The sequence below is a fragment of the Cololabis saira genome, chromosome 10 (assembly GCF_033807715.1).
Source record: "Cololabis saira isolate AMF1-May2022 chromosome 10, fColSai1.1, whole genome shotgun sequence".
Lineage (NCBI taxonomy): Eukaryota > Metazoa > Chordata > Actinopteri > Beloniformes > Belonidae > Cololabis > Cololabis saira.
Genome location: NC_084596.1, coordinates 8239695 through 8261743, shown reverse-complemented (window position 1 = coordinate 8261743; position 22049 = coordinate 8239695). Strand labels below are relative to the sequence as shown.

Here is a 22049-nt window from a genome sequence, read left to right as displayed (position 1 = left end):
GGTTGAAGTTGTTGTTTTACACGTTTCCCTGCAACACAGCACGAGTAGAAGTGGTGGATTTTTCACCTCATAACTTTTATTTGATCACATCTGAGAGAAGTGACTCAGCAAATTTTGTTTAAAGATAAAAAACAACTTAATCTTAAGAAAATGGCATCGTACACAAAACTGATATAAAGCTTAAGGCTTCAGTAAAATCCAGTAACTGGTTAGAAAGTCTAAATGCATACGATGTTCCTGCCCCCACGACCTCCCCCACGTCCCCGGACCGTGTGCAGCAGTGGCTGCTTGTAACTGTCACGATGGTGTTAAAGTGAAAAGCCACAGCTCACGACGCGGAGGCTGCAGAGCAGGAACCCACACAGCTGCAGGAAAACCCCTGTGATTGGCTGTCAGCAGTTTTGATGAGTCCTAATAACCACAGAGAGCAGGTGCAGATGTGATACTTCACCCCCCACCCCACATATAACACATTAATACATGTAACTTGGCGACAAGTAGAGAAAAAACTACAACAAGAAGCTTGTTTTTCACTTTATTGATAATAATCAGAATATTAAAAAGGGCATGAAGGAGAAATAAATGCTTTTAAAAGATGAAATATCACCAAGACGGTTAATCATTTGTGTATATCAAGAGTATAAATGATGTGATGAGTGAGATTATCAGAGAAACCAGTCAGCATGTGTTCAGTTGGTGGACGGCCCCTTGTTCCTGAGGACCATCAGCAGAGAGAGTCCACAGCAGTACAGCAGACTCTTCAGGGTCAGCACTGTGTACAGCAGGCAGAGCAGCTTCACCCTGCACTCAGACTGGAAGATCTCTGAACCTGGAAGCTCTGAAACAGAGAAGGAAGATGTTGGGAGTTGCAGGGACAAATGTCCGTCCTCTGCTGTCTTTGACAGCGTCTCCACGTGAAGCTGAGTCTCTGCTGAACACAGTCACCGAGCCTCCGTCACCTTGTGTCTGGGCCTCCACCGTGCCGCCCTCGTGCTTGACGTAGCAGCTGTATATGTACGTGTCCTGATGGAGGCGGTGGACCACCATGATGGAGGCGCTGCGTCCCGGCTCTCTGAGCTCCACCTGCTCTCCCTCGGCAGGGGGGACGTCCTCCAGTGGGCCGTTCTTCTTCTGTCTTTTCCAGGAGAACCGGACCCCAGGAGGAAACATGGCTGAGGCCACACACAGCAGGGAGCTGCCCCCCCCCAGGTGGACTCTGGATGCTGCTGGGTACACGCTCACCACGGGCTTCACTACCTGCTCATCTGAAGTTGGACACAGACACATTCACACAGTCAGCAGCAGCTTCCAGCATTCAGCCTGATCCTGGAAACCACGTGGACTCTGATCACTAAACACTCATCAATGCAGCTACAAAACTGAGGCCAACACGTGTTTCTGCAGAGGTCTGCACCCCTGATGATCCTTCACCTGCCGTTGGTGGTCAACACCTCCCGGCAGGAGATTCAATCCTAACTTTTAACTCTTAACTGCTCAACCACATCAAAGCATTGTGGAGAATATCATTTTTATTTATTTTATTTTATTTTTTAATTTTATATTTCATTATTTTATTTTATTTTTCCTCCCAATTGGTTAATCCAATATAATTATTTACCTTTGTATTGAGAATGGTGCAAGTTAAATGTATGTATGTCTGTGTAATGTTGTATACATTTAAAAAATGACAATAAACATATTGTGTAAAAAAAAGAACTTTTAACTCCTGAAGAAGCCAGAAGGGACATCATTTTACCAACATTGTCCTTCTTCTAACATCTTTAGTTCATTTTTGTTCAACAACCACAAACACAGACAGAGACATGATCCATCTCTGAATATGTGTGAGTGCAGGTCAGAGCCGGATTAACGCAAAGGCAAACTAGGCATGTGCCTAGGGCCCGATTGACAGAGGGGGGCCCAGACAGAGGGACAAAAAAAAAAAAAAAAAAAAAAGATTTTTTTTTTTTGTCTGCACACATATTAATGGTTGATACCATGCCGGTAAAAACTTAAGGCATATATATATGTGCATTATTACTATATTTAGTATACATACATATATATACGCATACATACGCACAGGGCCGCCGCAAGGGATGTGCGAACCGTGCGACCGCACGGGGCCTCGCGCCCCAAGGGGCCTCGCGCCCCAAGGGGCCTCGCGCCCCAAGGGGCCTCGCGCCCCAAGGGGCCTCGCGCCCCAAGGGGCCTCGCGCCCCAAGGGGCCTCGCGCTATGAGCCGTTTTTTCCAATTTTTTTTTTTTCCTTTTTTCCCTTATAAATATCAACAGTCACGTTCCATTACAGACCTAAATGTGTACTAGTCTGTGCATATCAATAAATATATGTGCAATGATGACGTGTGTCTGTTGTTCAATACAACTGATCAGACCAAGCGCAGACACAAGCTGCTCTGATCCAGACGGGTGGAGTTGGAACAAACTGTCACACAATGTCGAGAGAACGAGACAGATTCAGGAAATTTCCATCAGGGGATGAAAAAAGAAAAAAACTAAAGAAAATGGAAGAGTTTAATGCCTCTCTGAAAGGCACGTTTGATAAATTTGTTACAAAAATCACTGATCCGACCGGGTCTCAAGCAGCCATGGGGCCCGCGTCGAGGCAAGCCCAGATGATGATGAGGCAGGGGAAGGTATCCAGTATTTTGCTAATTGGAGAGTTAAAATTGCGCATATAGACACCCGATCCGACCCGAAAGACCCCAAAATTTTGCGGGGCCCCCCCCCGGCCATTTCGCACAGGGCCTCGCAAATCTCCCAGACGGCTCTGCATACGCATACACATACATACATATACACATACAGACATACATACTACAGCACACTTTGTCTTACTGCAAATTTTATTGGTCTTTGTAGATTTTACTTCTTATTTAACTATTCAATTTAATCAACACATTTAATTAAGATTTTCTGCAAAATGCAATAGCTTAAAACATTTATCTTATTTTACTCTGTTTACATAGCAATGCTGACACCTATTGGTGATTTACTGGTACTAATACCGTAACAATGATACTCGCAATCGATAAGATAAGGATAATTTAATAGTATTTAATAGAGCGTTGTAATAACGTATAAATAATAAAAATCAAAAAATAGTGTGATAGACTGTTTAATATACAACACATGACTTATTTTGGAATACAACGAACCAACTTGACTATGACTATGCTATGTAAAATGTGAATTCACTTTTATTAGTAACTTTGGTAAGTTTAAGATTTCAATTCATAAATAACATCGATGGAGGGGGGCCCAAAAATCCCAGTCTGCCTAGTGTTGTCCATTTATTTAATCCGGCTCTGGTGCAGGTGAGGGAGAGGGATGAACCAGTTCTATTTATGACTCTAAAACAATGTTGTGGCTACAGCCGCTGGTCCACGTCTGTCCTCTGTGGGAGACGGGAATCTGGAATATAGAATCTTGTTTATGTAATAATTGCTCGGGGGTCGTGTTCTGGTCTCTGGAAACATCCTGGAGACACTTCTGTTGTAATAGACGCTTTATACATAAAAGTGATTGAATTATATTTAACTGCTGAACTAATCACTGTTTTAAAAGATTTATCTGTATTTTTAAACATTTTTGGTTGGACTCAGATCACAGAACATTAATATCACATTTTATTTTTTTCTTTCTAATAAAGTGTACATGCACAATTTGTTTTTCTTCTTCTTGTTCCAGAATCTTTGTTTTCATGGTTTTATGTAGTTTTATATTTTATGCTCCATGTTTTATCTCTGAAACTGTCCGAGTCCTAATTTGAACTGTTCTGACTCTGAAACCAACTCCATCTGGAGGAAAATAAAGTCTTTACTCTGATGTTCTTTAGTCTAATCAATAAAAACACGTTTGTGTGTCTGATCCTCTCAATAAAATTCACATATTAACAGTTAAACCAAACTTTATATATTTAAACGAATCATTGAAATCCAAACTAATACATAAAAATCAGGTTTGATAACATTAATGGAGATGTTCAAATATATTAATTATTTAAACAGATTAAAATACTAGATACATTTATATTCACTTAAGTAATTTATATGTTCTCTTAAATTGTTATTAAAGTTTAATTTCAAACAGTCCATAAATGTGTTATTTATTTTAATTTCAATTATTCATCTTTCATTTTTTTAATTTACTGCTTTGATAAAACCTTTTTCTGGTTGACTGAATAAAAAGGCGACTGACTGAGAATAAAGATGAGTTCTTCTCTTCCACGTGAACTAAGCAGCTACTTTATTCAGTCCAACTGCTGAACTTAATAACGTTCTGAGTGAATATATTTGCAGTTCCATCTTTCCAGGAACGTTCCTAAATCCAGCTGTAAATCACTATTAAATTGTATTTGAGCTCAAAGTCGTCTTGTGTTCAAAGAGCAGCAGATGCTCCAGAATTACTGAGATGATCAAACATCAATATTTGTAACATCTCTGATATTTGCAGAAATAAAGAACACGTTTAGTTGTTGGGAGACATTTAAACATGTTTCCAGAAATGATGGAGCTTCTCTTCTGTAGCAACGGCTGCATGATGAGTTCTCTACTAAACATGAACAAACTAACATGGAAAGTCTGAAGCAGCTCAAACTGACTTTAAACACATTTTCAACTTCTACAATCAAACAACTGAAGGAAGAGAAATGTTGCTTCTTACCGGTTACATACAGTTTACTTCCAGGTCCAAAGATGTGGTACCGTTTCCCTCCCACGGTGAGAAAGACTCGTACAAAAACCTGTCAGCCGTTGAACGCCCAGACTGTAATTGTTGCCACGGCAACAGCTTATTTCCTCTGTCAGAGCTGCTCTCCAGAGGGAGGAAATATGGACATAATTTAGTTGTTGTGGCTGTTTAAAGTTCCCTGAAATACTGATGTTACACAGAATTAAACTTCTAAGAAACCCAAACTATTATGGGATTCTGATCTGAAACTGTGTTTGACATCTGTTCAGCTGGAGGTTTTTGTTCAGGCTGCAGGGATCTTTTCTCACTGTGGGCGTCTAGCTTCCAACAGGAGCAGTAGTAGGTGGCTGAATGATCCAGTTTAACTCTGTTTAGCTTCAACAAACAACCGTTCTGTGTATTTTCAGCTGAGAAATCTGCTTTCTGAGGATGATTGTAGTTTGAATCAATTTTACTGGTCTTTCTGTGAATATCAAGAATGGCTCTGAAAGTTTCCATTTCTTTTTTCTGATACCAGAATATGTAGGTACCATCACACTGATACGTTTGCCCACAGCTGAAGGAGACACTTTGTCCAACTCTCCTGGTCAGTGTTACATCGTCCTGAACCAGCTCTGCTGCCATGGCAACCAGCGCTGCAGAGACACAGACAGACAGGTGAAGGTCAGTGTGACGGTGTTTGTTCCAGGTGGAGTTTGGGGGCTCCTGATTGGCTGGAAACACTCACCTGAACACAGACAGCACAGAGCAGCAGCTGGGAGGAAAAGCATTTTGGTCCGTGGTGTTTCCTCTGGTGAACCTGGGGAGAAGTGGAGCTCTGATGCAGCCCAGACCCAACAAGGACGAGCTGTGAGACCAGAGCAGGAAAAGCTGCTTTCTAGCAGCTCCTGGAAACTCCCATCAGCCCCTGCAGACCACAGAGAAGCTGCTGCTGCTGATTGACAGCTCGGTCTGGGTCACATGATGCAGAAGAACTAAAACCTTCATGTTCCCACAAACACATGCAGGTTGGTTCTGAGTTTAGTATCACAGACTGTTATCTGTGGTTGGACAGCTGTGGAGGAAATACACAACTGCTACTACACACAGCTGCTCCAGATCGATTTTAACCAGAAATATTACAAGTTGGATGTAAACATGCAAACAAGACTCTTAACAGTTGTAAATGTAAACAAACATGTCTACACTCTTACTGGATTATGTTGATGAATCATTAAAACTTTGAACAGCAGACACGTTACCGTGAGACTTCTGCAGGTCTGGATCCAGACCCTAGTGGTCAGTAGAGGAACTGCAGGTCTGGATCTGGACCCTAGTGGTCAGTAGAGGAACTGCAGGTCTGGATCCAGACCCTAGTGGTCAGTAGAGGAACTGCAGGTCTGGATCCAGACCTTATTTGTTCTTGTTTCTGAATCTTTCTCCTCAGATGTCACATATTACCGACGTTTTACCCTCCTGCGGTTTAACCCCCAGCTGTGGCTCAGAAGGCTGCTCTACTTTACCGTCAGGTCTGTTTCTGAGACTCCTCTTTGGACCCGTCTCCACATCTGGAGCTGGTCCTGAATCCAGATTCTGGCGTTGGTCCTGTTGAAGGATATTATCAAAACCAGTTCAGAAGTCCGCTGTGGTGTAGTGAGTGTTATTCAGTAAGCCGGCGGTGAGCAGACCGACACAGATCAGGTCTGGGTTGGTGTGCTGACCCAGAGTGGTTGGAATCATGACTTTTTATACAGTAAGTTCAAAGCACAAAAGGCAGGAATAAACAAGCCAAGTGAGAAACGAAAACAATTTACAGTCAGATGTGATCTGTGGCCAAATGCCGTTATTGGGCATTTGGCATGACTGTCACTAAGTTCTAAATTACCCCATAGGGTGTTCTCGTGGTTCAAGTCTGTGGCCAGATGAGTTGGTATTAACATATCAGACAGTCAGGAACTTCATCATATGGCATTCCTGTGGTTCAAGTCTTTGTTGAAGCTAGAGCTGGAGTTTCAGGTCAGCCACGCTGTCACAGTGCCTCATCAATTCACAATTTTTTTAATTTTTTTTGTTGAGTTACACTGGAGTACATAGTTTGAGTGATACATACTTTGCAAGTGAACCTTAGACATGTGATCAGAATCAAAATAACAGTTAGGAATCCAATCTCAAGCAAAGCAAATCCTAACTGTTCTTTAAACCAGTCAAACAAACCAGTGTTGACAGGGGTATGTAATGTTTTGGAACACCTTTTGATGTTCCTAGGTGAATAGTTAAGTTTATCAAAGTATAATTGTCTCGTTTGTGACAGGTGCAGTGTTCATAAGAGGAATTGAAGTTCAGAATGTAACAGGTGTCACATGAAGTAATAGATAGGTCTCGTTTGTGGTATTTGTAGGTTTCTCTGTCTTGTTCCTGTGACAGATGTGAGTGTCTTGGTGTGTACAATGCGTCTGTTTCTGGGCCTCTGCGGCCTGCGCTGGTCCTCTGCTGCTCTGCCAGTCGTGGATGCCTTGGAACGTTGGAGTGCGTCTGTTTCTGGGGTTTCGTAGCCTGCGTTGCTCCTCTGCTCTTCTTCACAAACTGTGGGTTACTGTCCAAGGAAAAAAAAATGGCTGGAGTTGCTAAAGCAGATTAACGTGTTTTATTTACGAAAAAATATGAAACGGCAAGAAAGTCGGACGTCCAACAAATTAAACTAAAAAAAAATCGAGGGACCAAATTATACACTGATATATGCAACTGCTCTGTTCAGCAGCAACCTCCAACCTGAACAAACCAAAAACAAAAATCTTGGTGACCAGAGGCCTTTAAATGCTAAGCCCCTCCCTCTGGACCAACTCATAATTAATTGGAAATCAAATAAAACTAACCAATTAAATGTAATAAGCAAACATTAGAGGCTCTCTACAATGGCCCCCAAAACAATACCATTACCTCCTATCAAATAAATCCCCAAATTATCCCACAACTTAATTGAATAATAACCCAGCCACACATGGTATGTCCCACTATCAGCACACCTGTGCAGCTCTGGTTCCCTCAGTGACTGTGGAGGAGAGAGACAGCAGGTAGTATACTTCAGTAACCAGTTAAAGGATGATATGAATAAAAAAACCTGACTTGAGTAACCTGCGACTATGTTTTCTTGGAATATATATGACTTCAGGTATTGTTGTAAATGTTCAATTGTTTTATTGTGATGCGTGCACTGACCACAATGACTGAGGGAAATAATGAATATGAGTGACTGGTTTTAGTGTGTGTCAAGTATGCCATGTGTTGCCTGTCCTCAGTGACAGGCCTTCGTCACACCATCTATCATCCATCCTTCCATCCATCAGCCTATCATCCATCAGTCCATCTATCCATTTATCATCCGTCTATCAGCCATCATCGATCATCTATCATACATCCATCATCCACACACCTATAATTTTGAACACTTATTTTCAGTGTTTTAGCCTCAAATCAGATCACAAGCTGCATCCAAGACCACCACTGGAACAGGGACAGGCTGGGGTGCGTCCAAGACCACCACTGGAAGAGGGACAGGCTGGGGTGCGTCCAGGACCACCACTGGAAAAGAGACAGGCTGGGGTGCGTCCAGGACCTCCTCTGGAACGAGGACAGGCTGGATGCGTCCAGGACCACCTCGGAAACAAGGACAGGCTGGGGTGTGTCCAGGACTACCTCGGGAAAAGGACAGGCTGGGTTGCGTCCAAATCCATCTCGGGAACAAGGACAGGCTGGGGTGCGTCCAGGACCACCACTGAAGCAGGGACAAGCTGGGGTGCGTCCAACACCACTACTGGAACAGGGACAAGCTGTGGTGCGTCCAAGACCACCACTGGAACAACAAGGACAGGTTTGGGTGCGTCCAGGACCACTACTGGAACAGGGACAGGCTGGGGTCCGTCCAAGACCACCACTGGAACAGAGATAGGCTGGGATGCGTCCAAGACCATTACTGGAACAGGGACAGGCTAGGGTGCGAGCAAGACGACCATGGGGAGAGGGAAAGGCTAGGGTGCCTCCAAGACCATCATTGGAACAGGGAAAGGCTGGGGTGCGTCCAAGACCACTAATGGAACAGGGACAGGTTGGGGTGCGTCCAAGACCACCACTGCAACAGGGACAGGCTGGAGTGCGTCCAGGACCACCTCGGGAACAAGGACAGGTCGGGGTGCGTCAAAGACCACCTCTGGAACAAGGACAGGCTGGTGTGCATCCAAGACCTCCACTGGAACAGGGACAGGCAGGGGTTCGTCTAAGACCACTAATGGAACAGGGACAGGCTGGGGTGCGTCCAAGACCACCTCTGGAACAAGAACAGGCTGGTGTTCGTCCAGGACCACCTCGGGAACATGGAAAGGATAGGGTGCGTCCAGGACCAACTCGGAAAAAGCAAAGGCTGGGGTGCGTCCAAGACCACCACTGGAACAGGGACAGGTTGGGGTGCGTTCAAGACCACCACGTGGACAGGAACTGACTGGGGTGAGTCCAGGACCACCACTGGAACAGGGACAGGCTGAGGTGCGTCCAGGACCACCTCGGGAACAAGGACAGGCTGGGGTACGTCAAAGACCACCTCTGGAACAAGGACAGGCTGGTGTGCATCCAAGACCTCCACTGGAACAGGGACAGGTTTGGGTGCGTTCAAGACCACCACTGGAACAGGGACAGGTTGGGGTGCGTTCAAGACCACCACGTGGACAGGAACTGACTGGGGTGAGTCCATGACCACCACTGGAACAGGGAAAGGCTGGGGTGCGTCCATGACCACCACTGGAACAGGGACAGGCTGGGGTGGGCCTAAGACCAAATCGGGAACAGGGACAGGCTGGGGTGCGTCCAGGAACACCACTGGAACAGGGACAGGCTGGGGTGCGTCCAAAACCACCAATGGAAACGGGACAGGCTGAGATGCGTACAGTACCACCACTGGAACGGGGACAGGCTGGCGTTTGTCCAAGACCACCACTGCAACAGGGACAGGCTGGAGTGCGTCCAGGACCACCACTGCAACAGGGACAGGCTTGAGTGCGTCCAGGACCACCTCGGGAATATGGAAAGGATAGGGTGCGTTCAAGACCACCACTGGAACAGGAACTGACTGGGGTGAGTCCTGGACCACCACTGGAACAGGTAATGGCTCGGGTGTGCGTCCAATACCACCACTGGAACGGGGAGACACTGGGGTGCGTACACGACCACGACAGGAACAGGGACAGGCAGGGTTGCGTCCAAGACCACCACTGGAACAGGGACAGGCTGGGGTGCATCCAAGACAACCACTGCAACAGGGAGAGGCTTGGATGCGTCCATGACCACCACTGGAACAGAGACAGGCTGGGGTGCGTCCATGACCACTACTTGAACAGGGACAGGCTGGAGTGTGTCCATGACCACCTCGGGAACAAGGACAGGCCGGGGTGCGTCCAAGACCACCTCTGGAACAAGGACAGGCTGGTGTACGTCCAAGATCACCTCTGGAACAGGGACAGGCAGGGGTTCGTCCAGGACTACCTCGGGAACATGGAAAGGATAGGGGGCGTCCAGGACCAACTCGGGAACAAGCAAAGGCTGGGGTGCGTCCAAGACCACCACTGGAACAGGGACAGGTTGGGGTGCGTCCAAGACCACCACTGGGACAGGAACTGACTGGGGTGAGTCCAGGACCACCACTGGAACAGGGACAGGCTGGGGTGCGTCCAAGACCACCACTGGAACATGGACAGGCTGGAGTGCGTCCAGGACCACCTCGGGAACAAGGACAGGCCGGGGTGCATCATAGACCACCTCTGGAACAAAGAGCTGCTGGTGTGCATCCAAGACTTCCACTGGAACAGGGACAGGCAGGGGTTCGTCCAGGACCACGACAGGAACAGGGACAGGCTGGGGTGCATCCAAGACAACCACTGGAACAGGGAAAGGCTGGGTGCGCCTAAGACCAAATCGGGAACAAGGACAGGCTGGGGTGCTTCGAAGACCACCACTGGAACAGGGACAGGCTGGGGTGCGTCCAAGACCACCACTGGAACAAGGACAGGCTGGGGTGCGTCTAAGACCACTAATGGAACAGGGACAGGCTGGGGTGCGTCCAAGACCACCACTGCAACAGGGATAGGCTGGAGTGCGTCCATGACCACCTCGGGAACAAGGACAGGCCGGGGTGCGTCCAAGACCACCTCTGGAACAAGGACAGGCTGGTGTGCGTCCAAGACTTGCACTGGAACAGGGACAGGCTGGGGTGCGTCCAAGACCACCACTGGAACATGGACAGGCTGGGGTGCACCCAGGACCAACTCGGGAACAAGGACAGGCTGGGGTCTGTCCAACCCCACCTCGGGAACAAGGTAGGGTGGGGTGCGTCAAAGACCACCACTGGAACAGAGACACGCTGGAGTGCGTCCAGGACCACCACTTGAACAGGGAAAGGCTTGGGTGTGCGTCCAAGACCGCCACTGGAACGCGGAGACACTGGGGTGCGTCCAAGACCACCACTGGAACAGAGACAGGCTGGGGTGCATCCAAGACCACATCTGGAACAAGGACAGGCTGAGGTGCATGCAAGACGACCATGGGGACAGGGAAAGGCTAGGGTGCCTCCAAGATTTAATTTCAATTCTGAGGCCCAACTCTGAGCCCAGCCTCCATTTTTTAACGTTGACCACATGATTTGAAACAAAGGAACCTCCAAAAGGACTCAAGGCCTCAGTAGGGTTTGCATTAATGGTCCTTGGTGATTGTTGTGGTTCGGTTTGCTAGGACCCAAAAGCAGGAGAGAGAGAGAGGCCAGAGGCAGGAGTTCTCAAAAAACAAAGGATTTATTCCAACAAAAGGTAAAAACAGGGGCTGCAGAGCAGAATCAAAAAAACAAGGAACAGGGATCAAAAACTTGGAGCACATGAAGGAGGGAACAGTACGGACCGACAGGGAACCAAGGAATGACAAGACAAGATATACTTCAATTCAATTCAATTCAATTTTATTTATATAGCGTCTAATACAACAGAGTTGTCTCTAGACGCTTTCCAGAGACCCATACCCAGAACATGACCCCTGAGCAGTTATTACATAAACAATGGCAGGTAAAAACTCCCCTAGTGGGAGAAAAACCTTAAGCCATACTGAGGGGATAACGAGACATGACGAGACACAGGTGCAGACACAATCAGGGCAGATGGGACACAGGCGGGGCAAGACAGAAACTGAAAGTCACAAACTGGGGGGAAGTGTCAAACCCCGACAGTACCCCCCCCTCAAGGGACAGATCCCAGAAGTCCCAACAGTCCCAACCCAGGGTGGGCGGAGGGGGCCTGGAGGAGGGCCCAGGCCACACGGCCAAAGCTCCGGGGGCCGCCCTCGGGACCGAGCAGACCAGCGAGAGCGTTCCGGGGGCCATCCTCAAGGCTGGGCAGGCCGGCGAGAGAGCTCGGGGGGGCATCCCCGAGGCCTGGGCCTGGGTCTTGGCGGGGGGCGTGACAGGGATTCTTGGCTGGGCTCGGGGACTTGGCTGGGCTCGGGGACTTGGCGTGGCTCTGGGACTTGACGTGGCTCTGGGACTTGACGTGGCTCTGGGACTTGACGGGGCTCTGGAACTTGACGGGGCTCTGGAACTTGACGGGGCTCTGGAACTTGACGGGGTTCTGGAACTTGACGGGGCTCTGGGACTTGACGGGGCTCTGAGACTTGACGGGGCTCTGGGACTCGACGGGGCTCTGGGACTCGACGGGGCTCTGGGACTCGACGGGGCTCTGGAACTCGACGTGGCTCTGGAACTTGACGTGGCTCTGGAACTTGACGTGGCTGCGGGAGTACCCGGGTCCCAGGCGCCGGCGGGGGTACCCGGGTCCGAGGCGCCGGCTGCGGGGGTACCCGGGTCCGAGGCGCCGGCTGCGGGGGTACCCGGGTCCGGGGGCACCGGCTGCGGGGGTACCCGGGTCCGGGGCGCTGGCCCCCCCTCAAGGGACAGATTCCAGATGTCCCCACAGTCCACATCCAGGGCGGGCTGGGGGGGGACACGGGTCCTCGGAGCTGGCTGGGGGGGACACGGGTCCTCGGAGCCGGCTGGGGGGGGGACACGGGTCCTCGGAGCCGGCTGGGGGGGAACACGGGTCCTCGGAGCTGGCTGAGGGGGGACACGGGTCCTCGGAACTTGCTGGCTGGGGGCGATCTATGAAGAAGGCCACAGCTCCTATTTTAGCATGAAGAGCTACTAGCTATGGGCCGGCCTTCTCCATTATCGTGCCTGAAGAAACTTTCGGTTGCTTTTGTTGTGCAACTCAGGTAGCTTGGCTGTCCAGTTATCGAAGGCTAATGATAATTCTATTAAATAATTATTAATAATTAATAAAGTCGACTATTTATCAAATTGAATTATCAAAATGATAATAATTCGTAGGGGCACCACCCCCGGGGCCTTAATCCGGGGGAAAATGATAACTAAACAGCAGAAAATCAGTCTCATATGATTAGCATTATCCTGCATAACAGCAAATCTTACTATCACTTACAGAATAACAATTGAAGGCGTGCAATTCGAGCACTGGCTCTGCTTAAACAATCAGTTTGTGACCAAATCTTGCATGAAATAACAACAACCACTCATTAAAAATCAATCAGGATTTATTTACATATAGGTGTCAAAAGATGGTAAAGTAACACCCCGGAGGAATCCTGATGGCAAACTACCTTATTATAAAACCATTAATTAAGGAAAACAACAATCCATAAAAATGAAATGAAAGTTAAATGCATGGAATGAAAAAAAAAGAGAATCAAATGTAATAATAAACATGGTATCAACGAACATGTACGGTTCAACAACGTGGGTGGAAGATGGCTGCCGTATTTTAAAGATGGCGGGACTGTAACCATGCCACGTGCATTTAGAACGGGTGGTGATCCCGGTGTTTAAACCGTGATCAACTGGCGAAACGGCGCTTTAAAACATGAATGACTAGCAGAAAGTGGTGACTACAAATTAATGACAACAGTCATGATAATGATGCTGGTGTAATCTCAGCTCTGGACACAGATTTAGCTCTGTAACACTCTTTAAGTTACTGATAACCCAGGTCTCACAACCTCACACACAGTTCTGAACACTCTTAAATTACTGATAACTGCTCCCGGGCTCACGTCTCCTCTGGGATCCGGCTCGGGTGCCTGCGGGTTTTGTCGACTGGGTTCGCGGTCCTGCTGGGGTTTCGCAGTCAGGCTCTCGCGTCCCGTCCCTTCCCCTGAAACGGATTAGACAGCGGCGGAGCCGCCTCGTGCCGGGCCGTGGTTCCGGACCAACGGACGCTCCCACGCATTCCTAGGCGCGGCGGGGGGACCGGTCTCTCCTGCCGTGCTTACCCGCTCGCCGGTCGCCGACGCGCGGCCGTCCAGGCCCCGGGAAAGCTCACAACCTGGCGAGACGCCGGCCGTCCGTCCCGATCCCTGCGCGGTCAGCAGACAGGGGCTCGGAGCGAGGAGGGGAGGGGGGTTCAGTCGGAGCGTTCAGTCGCAGCTGTGTCCCGATCTGATGCTGGGAGCGCGTGGGCGTCGGGAGCTTGGATCTGCGAAAACTTAAAGAGGACAGAGTTTTAGTGAGAGGTCGGACCCTCCCTGGGGACCGCGGTTCCGTGGACCGCAGGTCCAACGGAGCGGCCCGATCCAATGCGGGCCTTACACCTCCCCCCAGCCGGGGGGAGAAAAGGAGATGGGACCTTTGGCCCGGAGCCAGAAGGTCCAGCTCCGATGAAAGGTGGTGTGGAAGAGAGCAAAAGGGGAGAGAGGGCCGCAACGCCGCAGTCCGCGCCGTGGATCCTCGCTGATCCTCCGGCCGGACCGGCTGGAGCGCGCCGCGGATCTCTCCTCTTACCCCCCCTTTTGGGGGGGGGGGAGGTCGTGGTCCCTTTGGCCTGGAGCCAAAAGTACGTGCTGACCCACCGGTTGGTGAAGGAAAAAGAGAGAGGAAAAAGAGCAGCGCAGCGTTTTGATCCTACGCGTGCTGCGGTGACGTCATCGGTGCCTCGTTGCGATTGGATGCACGCCGCTTGTAGGCGCCCCCCCCCCCACGCAAGGCATGCTGGGGGTTGTAGTCCATGGCCAGGCAGCCATTTTTGGAGGCACATTACAGCCGATTTTCAGCTGAGCAGTTTCAAAGTTGAATATACACATTCACAAAATGTTCATATACATTTATAATTCCAGAGTTCACATGGGCATATGGGCGAGCACAACACTTTGAAATGGCAACCACAGTCTGGAAAGCTGCAACGAGTGACCCGCAAACATTCAGAGCCCCAGATGAGCCGAATGAGGGATGCTTGCATTCCCCAACGACGTCAACGCTTTCGGCCGGACCTGGAGACCAAGCTGCAGTGCCCATGCTGCATCCCTCATCCACACAACGATGAGGAGAGCAGGAAACGGAGAACCACTCCTTCACCAGGGTCACCTGCGGAGCGTAACCATCCAGCTGTTCACCTGCGGAGCGTAACCATCCAGCTGTTCACCAAGAAACGCTGGCCGGCCAGAACAAACCACCTTTTTCTTCACTTACAAAGATCCTCATAAGAGGCTGTTTTGTGTCTGGGCAGTGAAACATAGTTAACACATTAAACTAGTTTAGTTTTCCGTTGTGAGCCGGACCGCTGATCCCGTCACAACTGTATTTATTAGTTTAAGTGTGTTTGTTTATTTTATCTTTTGTCTACTGCTGCATCCACGTTGCTGGATTTTGATGACATGTTCTTCCACAACAGAAAACAAAGCCCTTCCTCATTTCCCAGTTGAATGACCAGAGCGCACATGTGAAGTTAGTTTCACATTGGTGCGTCTCTGTGTGCGAAACATCAGAAGAACTTGATTTTCTGGTGGTGAGAAGTTATTCTAGTGTCTTGGGTTTTACTTTATTCTCTATTTCTGTAGTTTAGGCATCGGAATTTATCCCAAGTGTTGTTTCACTATCTTTTAACACTTGTGTAAATAAATTCTGATTCATTTGGGGAGGGGTAGACTTGTGGCTACAGATGAGGGTTTGAGTCTGGAGAACCTAGGTTCAAGTCCCAGAATGGCCACCAAGATGAACCACCTTGGGCCCTTGAGCAAGGCCCTTAACCCTAATTGCTCCCCATGTGTTTGTTCTCTCACATGTAAGTTGCTTTGTAAAAAAGCGTCTGCTAAATGACAGTATTATTATTTGAAAGAGATAAGTTGTTTGTGTTTATTTTATGCATATTTGTCACAGCTGCTGGTTACAAAGGTCTGAGTTTAGACTCCTTCCTTAACTGTTAATCTGTAGCGCCGCCCTCTGGCAACAGGCTGGCATGTATGGAATAACAGTTACCTTGAGACTGATTTTGCTGTTTAGTTATTAGTTACTGATAAATCAGGTGGTGACCCGTTTAGATTAATTCAATTTTATAATTCATTTTGACAAGTCATCTTCTTTATTGATTATTAATAACTATCGTAAGACGATTATTAATAACTCTTAAATAACTGAACCAGCACCCCCTTTGTGATACATCACAGGGCAGGACAGGAGCCCCGAGGACCAGGGTTGAAGACGCTGTTTGACAAGTTTCCCTGAAACACAGCACGAGTAGAAGTGGTGGATTTTTCACCCCATAACTTTTAATTGATCACATCTGAGAGAAATGACTCAGAAAATTTAGTTTAGTGATAAAAAACAACTTAATATTAAGAAAATGCCATCGTACACAAAACTGATATAAAACTTAACGCTTCAGTAAAATCCAGTAACTGGTTAGAAAGTCTGAATGCATACGATGTTCCTGCCCCCCCGACCTCCCCCACGTCCCCGGACCGTGTGCAGCAGTGGCTGCTTGTAACTGTCACGGTGGTGTTAAAGTGAAAAGCCACAGCTCACGACGTGGAGGCTGCAGAGCAGGAACCCACACATCTGCAGGAAAACCCCTGTGATTGGCTGTCAGCAGTTTTGATGAGTCCTAATAACCACAGAGACCAGATTCAGATCTGCTGCTGTTCAACCCCTGCAGGAAGTCTTTTCTCTGCTTTCTGGGGCTCAAATGGCTGTTAATGTCACAATCGGTAGGTTCTTTTCGATCCCCAATAGACCACAGAGGCAAGTGGAAGGTTACGACACTTTATTCAATAGTGAACAACAAGTAATATATTTTCAGCTCACTGGAGTAAAAGAAATCTGGGGGTTAAGATCTGCCACTAATAATATTGAAATCAACAACGGGAGGAGGGGGCTCAAATAAAATATCTTGGCCACCGGAATTAGAGCGAGACCTGGATACACCACTGCAAGAAAGCAATCTCAGAACCAAAGGATCACAGCAAGGGTCAAGGCATCCACCAATGGTAACTCAACAAAAGTACCCAAAAAACACACATGCAACACCGTTAAAAGCAGGTCTCGGGAAACCTCTATGGTGGCCCCAAACCCCTTCAACCCCCCTCCCTACAATCAAATCTCGTATCCCCCAGATAATGTTGTCAGTCAGTGGCCCCTAAAACGAATAAAAAAAGAATTAAAACCGTCAGCCGAGACAATATAATAAAAAGGACAATAAGTAAAACTCTATGATAAAAGTCAGTGATAAAAACCCGTGGCCATACAATGAGCCAACAGTCTGTACTGGCCCGCCCAGGGCCTACAGTCTCTGCGCGCCTGGCTGCGTGCGCTGGGGGAGCTCTGGCGTCCCGCACCAGGGAAGCAGCCGTGGGATCAGTCCGGCAGGTGATGGGGCGGGGTCCGGCAGACTCTCGACGTCAGGAAAGAAGCAGCGTCGGCCAGTCAAACCAGGCTGGAAGGCAGGAAAAGAGTGCGATCAGTGGACTGAATCATGAGAAGTTAAAACTCACTGGTTCTCAAGCTCCAGGGTAGACCGTCCCTCTATGTGGGTAAATAGAGAGCGATGTTCCCAAACAGATGCGGTGATCAAGCCGGGGGTCCTGTCCACGTCCGGGAAGGCGAGCAGGAATCTCCGTCTGCGTCCAACCTCCAGCACCTTGGCCTCTCTGCCGTGCGTCCTCTGTGCGTCCGGGAAGGCGAGCAGGAATCTCCGTCTGCGTCCAACCTCCAGCACCTTGGCCTCTCTGCCGTGCGTCCTCTGTGCGTCCGGGAAGGCGAGCAGGAATCTCCGTCTGCGTCCAGCCTCCAGCACCTTGGCCTCTCTGCCGTGCGTCCTCTCTACGTCCTCTGCTGTGCCGCATCTGTTTCCTCTTTTTAATCACCGCTGTCCACCTGAGAGCCTTGATTGCAGGATTCGGTTCACCTGTGAACAGAGCACAAGGGAAGACACACCCACCCCTGTGCAATTGACAGCCAAGTCCCAGTTCAATGCTTTCCCACACACACAGTTCACTATCCACAATGTTTCCGATAAAAAACTGTTAAAATCATAGTTCAGTCGCTGTCAGCCGCGACATTTCCCCCCTGCTTTTTCCAGCGGCCGTCCCGGCCGCTACAATTGTCGGAAGCGAAGGGGGTGTATTCCAAAGTTGATCCGGTGGGACTGTCTTAAGTGGGTGTTTCTCGCCCACACCTGCAGCAGAGTTACTGGGGCCTTCTTCAGGCCCTGGGCGGCTACTAGCAGACGATTCCCCACCTGATACATGCTGGTCAGGGACATCGACATCAGTACATAAAGAAAATCGCAGTGCATGGTCGGACGTTCCTTAATCTCCTGTTGCATCTCAGTCTGGAGGGACTCCTTGAGCTGCTCCATGTCCAGGGCTGAGGGTGTAGACATCAGCGGTGGTGGGACAGTCTGTGCCTGGCAACCCATGGCATCCTCACCTCTAGCATACTCCCGCTCCAGAGCCAATGCCTCATCACAGGCTGCCTCAAATGACATAGCTGGGGGATGCACATCTGAGCTCTCGTTGAAGCTCACATCTTGCTGGGCCGTCCCTTGACCCTCTGGAAACCTGTGCACACCAGACATTATTCACGGGGCCCATGTTAACTTGATCACTGCCACCTCTCGAAGGACTCACAGAATAAAGTCCTCTATGACTTCCCCCAGTAGTTGCTTACAGTCAAAAAAATCTGTCCTTACTTGGTCCGAAGAATGGTTGCTCCCATACTTTAGTCCCAACATCCAGAATTTTCTGAGTGATGTCTATCTTCTGATGACATTAACAAGATCTGTCTGCGTGCTTGGCCATCCAAAATAGTAAATATAAAATCTACTCTGTTGTACATTCAAACTTTGTGCTCACAGGAATGCTTCCACCCGAGCACGCCATTTGTTCTAAACCTCCACCCCACAGAACTTGCAAACCCATGAACTATGGCAACATGGCTGTATATGCCAACTGGGGGTTGGGATCATTTTGGAGGTGAAAATCTCCCTGCTGGCTTGTGCCTGCCTTTTCTCATTGTATCGTATGCGTGGTCTATTGGGGATCCTGCCGACAACGCCAAATTATGTCACAATCGGTAGGTTCTTTTCGATCCCCAATAGACCACAGAGGCAAGTGGAAGGTTACGACACTTTATTCAATAGTGAACAACAAGTAATATATTTTCAGCTCACTGGAGTAAAAGAAATCTGGGGGTTAAGATCTGCCACTAATAATATTGAAATCAACAACGGGAGGAGGGGGCTCAAATAAAATATCTTGGCCACCGGAATTAGAGCGAGACCTGGATACACCACTGCAAGAAAGCAATCTCAGAACCAAAGGATCACAGCAAGGGTCAAGGCATCCACCAATGGTAACTCAACAAAAGTACCCAAAAAACACACATGCAACACCGTTAAAAGCAGGTCTCGGGAAACCTCTATGGTGGCCCCAAACCCCTTCAACCCCCCTCCCTACAATCAAATCTCGTATCCCCCAGATAATGTTGTCAGTCAGTGGCCCCTAAAACGAATAAAAAAAGAATTAAAACCGTCAGCCGAGACAATATAATAAAAAGGACAATAAGTAAAACTCTATGATAAAAGTCAGTGATAAAAACCCGTGGCCATACAATGAGCCAACAGTCTGTACTGGCCCGCCCAGGGCCTACAGTCTCTGCGCGCCTGGCTGCGTGCGCTGGGGGAGCTCTGGCGTCCCGCACCAGGGAAGCAGCCGTGGGATCAGTCCGGCAGGTGATGGGGCGGGGTCCGGCAGACTCTCGACGTCAGGAAAGAAGCAGCGTCGGCCAGTCAAACCAGGCTGGAAGGCAGGAAAAGAGTGCGATCAGTGGACTGAATCATGAGAAGTTAAAACTCACTGGTTCTCAAGCTCCAGGGTAGACCGTCCCTCTATGTGGGTAAATAGAGAGCGATGTTCCCAAACAGATGCGGTGATCAAGCCGGGGGTCCTGTCCACGTCCGGGAAGGCGAGCAGGAATCTCCGTCTGCGTCCAACCTCCAGCACCTTGGCCTCTCTGCCGTGCGTCCTCTGTGCGTCCGGGAAGGCGAGCAGGAATCTCCGTCTGCGTCCAACCTCCAGCACCTTGGCCTCTCTGCCGTGCGTCCTCTGTGCGTCCGGGAAGGCGAGCAGGAATCTCCGTCTGCGTCCAGCCTCCAGCACCTTGGCCTCTCTGCCGTGCGTCCTCTCTACGTCCTCTGCTGTGCCGCATCTGTTTCCTCTTTTTAATCACCGCTGTCCACCTGAGAGCCTTGATTGCAGGATTCGGTTCACCTGTGAACAGAGCACAAGGGAAGACACACCCACCCCTGTGCAATTGACAGCCAAGTCCCAGTTCAATGCTTTCCCACACACACAGTTCACTATCCACAATGTTTCCGATAAAAAACTGTTAAAATCATAGTTCAGTCGCTGTCAGCCGCGACATTAACACATGTAACCTGATGACAAGTAGAGATAAAAGTACAACAAGCTTGTTTTTCACTTTATTGAGTATAATATTGATTAAACATGAATCAGCTTCCAAACTGTGCACATACAGAATATTAAAAAGGACATGAGGGACAAATAAATGCAGACGGTTAATCATTTGTGTATATCAAGAGTATAAATGATGTAATGAGTGAGATTATCAGAGAAACCAGTCAGCATGTGTTCAGTTGGTGGACGGCCCCTTGTTCCTGAGGACCATCAGCAGAGAGAGTCCACAGCAGTACAGCAGACTCTTCAGGGTCAGCACTGTGTACAGCAGGCAGAGCAGCTTCACCCTGCACTCAGACTGGAAGATCTCTGAACCTGGATCTGCTGGAGCTGGAACCCCTGAACCTGGATCTGCTGGAGCTGGAACCCCTGAACCTGGATCTGCTGGAGCTGGAACCCCTGAACCTGGATCTGCTGGAGCTGGAACCCCTGAACCTGGATCTGCTGGAGCTGGAACCCCTGAACCTGGATCTGCTGGAGCTGGAACCCCTGAACCTGGATCTGCTGGAGCTGGAACCCCTGAACCTGGATCTGCTGGAGCTGGAACCCCTGAACCTGGATCTGCTGGAGCTGGAACCCCTGAACCTGGATCTGCTGGAGCTGGAACCCCTGAACCTGGATCTGCTGGAGCTGGCAGGTCTGCTGGCTCTCTCTCTGGAGGACAGGGGGCTGCTGGAGCTGGAAGCTCTGAAACAGAGAAGGAAGATGTTGGGAGTTGCAGGGACAAATGTCCGTCCTCTGCTGTCTTTGACAGCGTCTCCACGTGAAGCTGAGTCTCTGCTGAACACAGTCACCGAGCCTCCGTCACCTTGTGTCTGGGCCTCCACCGTGCCGCCCTCGTGCTTGACGTAGCAGCTGTATCTGTACGTGTCCTGATGGAGGCGGTGGACCACCATGATGGAGGCGCTGCGTCCCGGCTCTCTGAGCTCCACCTGCTCTCCCTCGGCAGGGGGGACGTCCTCCAGCGGGCCGTTCTTCTTCTGTCTTTTCCAGGAGAACCGGACCCCAGGAGGAAACATGGCTGAGGCCACACACAGCAGGGAGCTGCCCCCCCCCCAGGTGGACTCTGGATGCTGCTGGGTACACGCTCACCACGGGCTTCACTACCTGCTCATCTGAAGTTGGACACAGACACATTCACACAGTCAGCAGCAGCTTCCAGCATTCAGCCTGATCCTGGAAACCACGTGGACTCTGATCACTAAACACTCATCAATGCAGCTACAAAACTGAGGCCAACACGTGTTTCTGCAGAGGTCTGCACCCCTGATGATCCTTCACCTGCCGTTGGTGGTCAACACCTCCCGGCAGGAGATTCAATCCTAACTTTTAACTCTTAACTGCTCAACCACATCAAAGCAATGTACAGTTCTGGACTTTGGACTTCTTCAGGCCAGGAGAGCTATTGCATCATGTTGGAAAAGTCTGGATCCTCCTACATTGAGAATGTGGATAAGGAGCTTTCTAACTGTATTGGACTGGAAAGACTAACGTACATTGATAAGGGAAAACGGAAAC

General features: G+C 49.2%; 1 protein-coding gene and 1 pseudogene across 1 annotated transcript; both read right to left on the bottom strand.

Moving 5' to 3' along the window:
• Window positions 1-528: 528 nt before the first annotated feature.
• LOC133452169 (uncharacterized) lies at window positions 529-9311 on the bottom strand. Its single transcript, XM_061731389.1, has 7 exons — window positions 9244-9311; window positions 8855-9128; window positions 6164-6296; window positions 5440-5511; window positions 5243-5347; window positions 4686-4733; window positions 529-1265 (listed from the first exon to the last, which is right to left on the bottom strand). Exons 1-7 carry the CDS (start codon window positions 9309-9311, stop codon window positions 808-810), a joined length of 1158 nt encoding a protein of 385 aa, XP_061587373.1. The 3' UTR covers window positions 529-807.
• A 10596-nt stretch (window positions 9312-19907) lies between these two features.
• On the bottom strand, window positions 19908-21878 carry LOC133452168 (uncharacterized; annotated as a pseudogene).
• Window positions 21879-22049: the final 171 nt, after the last annotated feature.

Coding starts and splice junctions, on each gene's coding strand:
- LOC133452169 (XM_061731389.1), bottom strand. CDS start 9,311: ATGCACACCAGCCTGTCCTTGTTCCAGAGGTGGTCTTTGACGTACCCC. Junction 9,129..9,243: donor AGCCTGTCCTTGTTCCCGAG/GTGGTCCTGGAC, acceptor TCCCTGTTCCAG/TGGTGGTCTTGGACGCACCC. Junction 6,297..8,854: donor GACCTGTCCTTGTTCCCGAG/GTGGTCCTGGAC, acceptor ATCCTTCAACAG/GACCAACGCCAGAATCTGGA.